General features: G+C 34.5%; 1 protein-coding gene across 1 annotated transcript; it reads right to left on the bottom strand.

Moving 5' to 3' along the window:
- Positions 1-927: 927 nt before the first annotated feature.
- LOC130799248 (uncharacterized) lies at positions 928-2,723 on the bottom strand. Its single transcript, XM_057662353.1, has 3 exons — positions 2,165-2,723; positions 1,765-2,019; positions 928-1,049 (listed from the first exon to the last, which is right to left on the bottom strand). Exons 1-3 carry the CDS (start codon positions 2,721-2,723, stop codon positions 928-930), a joined length of 936 nt encoding a protein of 311 aa, XP_057518336.1.
- Positions 2,724-3,045: the final 322 nt, after the last annotated feature.

Raw genomic sequence — 3,045 nt, 5'->3', positions numbered from 1 at the left:
TGTTCGTACTAAATGATTGTAATAAAAAATTATTTGCATTGTAAATTAAAAAGTACAATGTCATTCTATGGTGATAAAATTTTGATTATGTTTTTTTTATTATAATTTTTCAATATCACTTAATATTAACTTTTCAGATGGCAATTGGCGATGTATTAGAATTAGTTTTATGAGATAAAAAAATAAGATGATTAATGCAAAGAAGCATAACTTTTTGAAATTTTTGTCAAAAAACTTCTTACCAAGTTTACATTAGTTTTTAAAAAAGCAAATACTATTTTTTAGAAAATGTCTTTAGTATGATTCTCACCTAGCCTTTTCTCCTTGTCATTATCTTAGCCTACCCTTTATTAAAAAAGGTTGTTGAAAAATATCGGAAAAATACAGTAATACTTATTATTAATTTATTTTGTAGTAGTTTATTGCACAATTTTGACTTATTTTGGTCCAAATAGAGAATTAAATGTTAATTACTTTTTTATTATAAATAAGTTATTTTTTAACAAGGTAATTATAACAGCGAGTTTATAATCAAGTGTTATAAACCATTTAATAAAATTAATTCGTCATATATGCTTATCCGATCAGCTATCTAACTATAAGTTATTATCATTTATCAATTTGTTAAGCATTCAATTATCTTACTTAGTTTTCAATGGCTGTAAAACGGCAAGACCCTTTAAAAAAGTAGTTGAAAAACTAGGAATATTGTATACTCCTTTATCTTAACCAAACCTTTAATAAAAAAGATCTTCAAAAAAAAAAACCTTTAATAAAAAAGTTGCAAAAACAACTTATAACATATTGGAAAAATACTTATTATAAATTTATTTCGGAGTCATTTGGCAAAATATTTTATTGCATAATTTTGACTTTTTTTGATATAAATAAAGAGTTATATAGTTTATAATTATAGTATTTGGTGAATTAGCTGGTTAAAACAACATCATCATCATCATCATACCCAGTGTATCCCGACCATAGAAAAACCATGAGCAGGGTTTGGGAGGTAAAGAGTCCCTCAACTCGAGGAAAAACAAGAAAGGTGCCTGCAGCGAAAAGAATTGTGTAAAGTTGAAGCCACCTCCGCAAGCCTGCATCTGAATAATAATAATAATAATAATAATAATAATAATAATAATAATAATAATAATAAAAACAAACAAAAAAAAGCCAAAGAATAAGAACACCAACAGGCAAGTGTAAGGGAATTAGTAGTCTGAAACACAAATGAGGTGCCTCCAACTACTCCTATCCCTGGTCAAGTCCTCAGAGAAATGTAACTCACGCGAATCTACTTTTATTTGCTTATCCCATGTTCTCCTAGGTCTCCCTCGGCTTCTCTTACCCTCTACTATGATGCTTTCTATCCTCCTCACAGGGGTGTCAAAAGTATTTCTATGCACATGTCCAAACCATCTCAATCTATTTTCGTGCATCTTTGCCGAAATAGGGGCAACCCCTAGCCTTTCTCTAAAATCATGGTTCCTAATTTGATGCATCAATGAGTGACCGCACATCCACCTCAGCATACACATTTATGTAACTTCCATCCTATGTTCGAAAGTCTTTTTTACAGGCCAACATTCTATTCCGTACAACAAAGCCGGCCTGATTGCCACTCGGCAAAATTTACCTTTTAATCTACTTGGAAACTTCTTATCGCATAGGTGGCTACTCGCCACTTGAGCCAAACCGTTTGTATATAGTAAGTAACATTTCCGTCAATCTCCCCATTACTCTGAATAATCAAATCCCAAATACTTGTACTTGTAACAACTTCTTCACCAATGGACACCTTTGGCTCTCCAACCGGCGATGTCCCACTAAAGTCACATCGTAAATATTCAGTCTTTGTATGGCTTATCCGCATCCCTTTACTTTCTAAAACCTCCCTCCACTCTTCCAATTTATTCCTAACCTCTTCTTTAGTTTCTGCTACCAACACGATATCATCAGCGAATAAAATGCACCACGATACCGTCTCCCAAATAAATTTAGAAATCTCTTTCACTATGACTGTAAAAATAAAAGGACTTAATGCAAATCCCTGATATAGTCCTACTTTAACTGCGAAAGGCTATGTTATCCCCACCAGAGTTTGAATGTTAGTCGAAACTCTATCATACATATCCCGTATAGCCTCAATGTACCTTAGAGATACATCTAGCCTTGAGGCTATCCCATATGATGTTTCGTGGTATACTATCGTATGCTTTCTCCAAGCCGATGAACACCATATGCAAATCTTTCTTCGACTTCCTGTATTTTTCCATTAGTCTCCTCAAAACATGAATAGCCTCAGTAGTTGACCTTCTTGCCATGAAATCTAATTGGTTCTCCTTAATCATTGTCTCTTGTCTAATCCTCCTCTCTATTACTCTTTCCCATAATTTCATTGTGTAACTTAGGAGTTTGATTCCTCTATAGTCCCTACATACTTGCGCATCGCCTTTGTTTTTATACGGTGGTATTAGTGTGTTATTCCTCCATTCTTCTGTCATCTTCTGCGTCCTCAAGATAACTTTGAAGAGTTTAGTCAACCAATGAATGCCCTTTACTCCTAAACTCCTCCACACCGCAATTGGGATGTTATCTGGTCCAACTGCCTTTGTTCTCCCCATCTTTTTGAGAGTCTCTCCTACTTCCTTTGTGGTGATATCACTTGTTAACCCATAGTCACTTGGTCTTTGGATATCGAATGTTTGTCTATCCTTCTCCATTGGCACCCTAGTCTCATTGAGCAGTTGGGAGAAATACTGATGCCATCTTGTTTTGATGTCCTCTTATTTCAAGAGAACTCGTCCTCCCTCATCTTTGATGTATTTCACTATCTCTAAGTTTTGTTGCTGCCTAGACCTAATTTTTGCCAACCTAAAAATATGTTTTTCCCCCTCTTTGGTACCAAGCTTCTGATAGAAGTCCTTATAGGCACGTCTTTTCGCCTCTGCTACTGCTTTCTTTACCGCCCGCTTTGCTTCTTTGTAGTTCTCTCTGTTTTGTATCATATCCTCCTCCTCCGTGCATGTCATAAATTTCCTTAAA

The sequence above is a fragment of the Amaranthus tricolor genome, chromosome 14 (assembly GCF_026212465.1).
Source record: "Amaranthus tricolor cultivar Red isolate AtriRed21 chromosome 14, ASM2621246v1, whole genome shotgun sequence".
In the NCBI taxonomy this organism is placed as follows: domain Eukaryota; kingdom Viridiplantae; phylum Streptophyta; class Magnoliopsida; order Caryophyllales; family Amaranthaceae; genus Amaranthus; species Amaranthus tricolor.
Note: the sequence above shows the minus strand (reverse complement) of the source record. Positions and strands in the feature narration are given on the sequence as shown.

What these genes read in the sequence shown, in the direction of transcription:
- LOC130799248 (XM_057662353.1), bottom strand. Translation starts at nt 2,723, where the DNA reads ATGGAGAAGGATAGACAAACATTCGATATCCAAAGACCAAGTGACTAT. An exon ending in GGATAGCCTCAAGGCTAGAT is followed by an intron (nt 2,020 to 2,164) that starts GTATCTCTAAGG and finishes TTATTTTTACAG; the next exon opens with TCATAGTGAAAGAGATTTCT. An exon ending in AGAAGTTGTTACAAGTACAA is followed by an intron (nt 1,050 to 1,764) that starts GTATTTGGGATT and finishes TTTTCGCTGCAG; the next exon opens with GCACCTTTCTTGTTTTTCCT.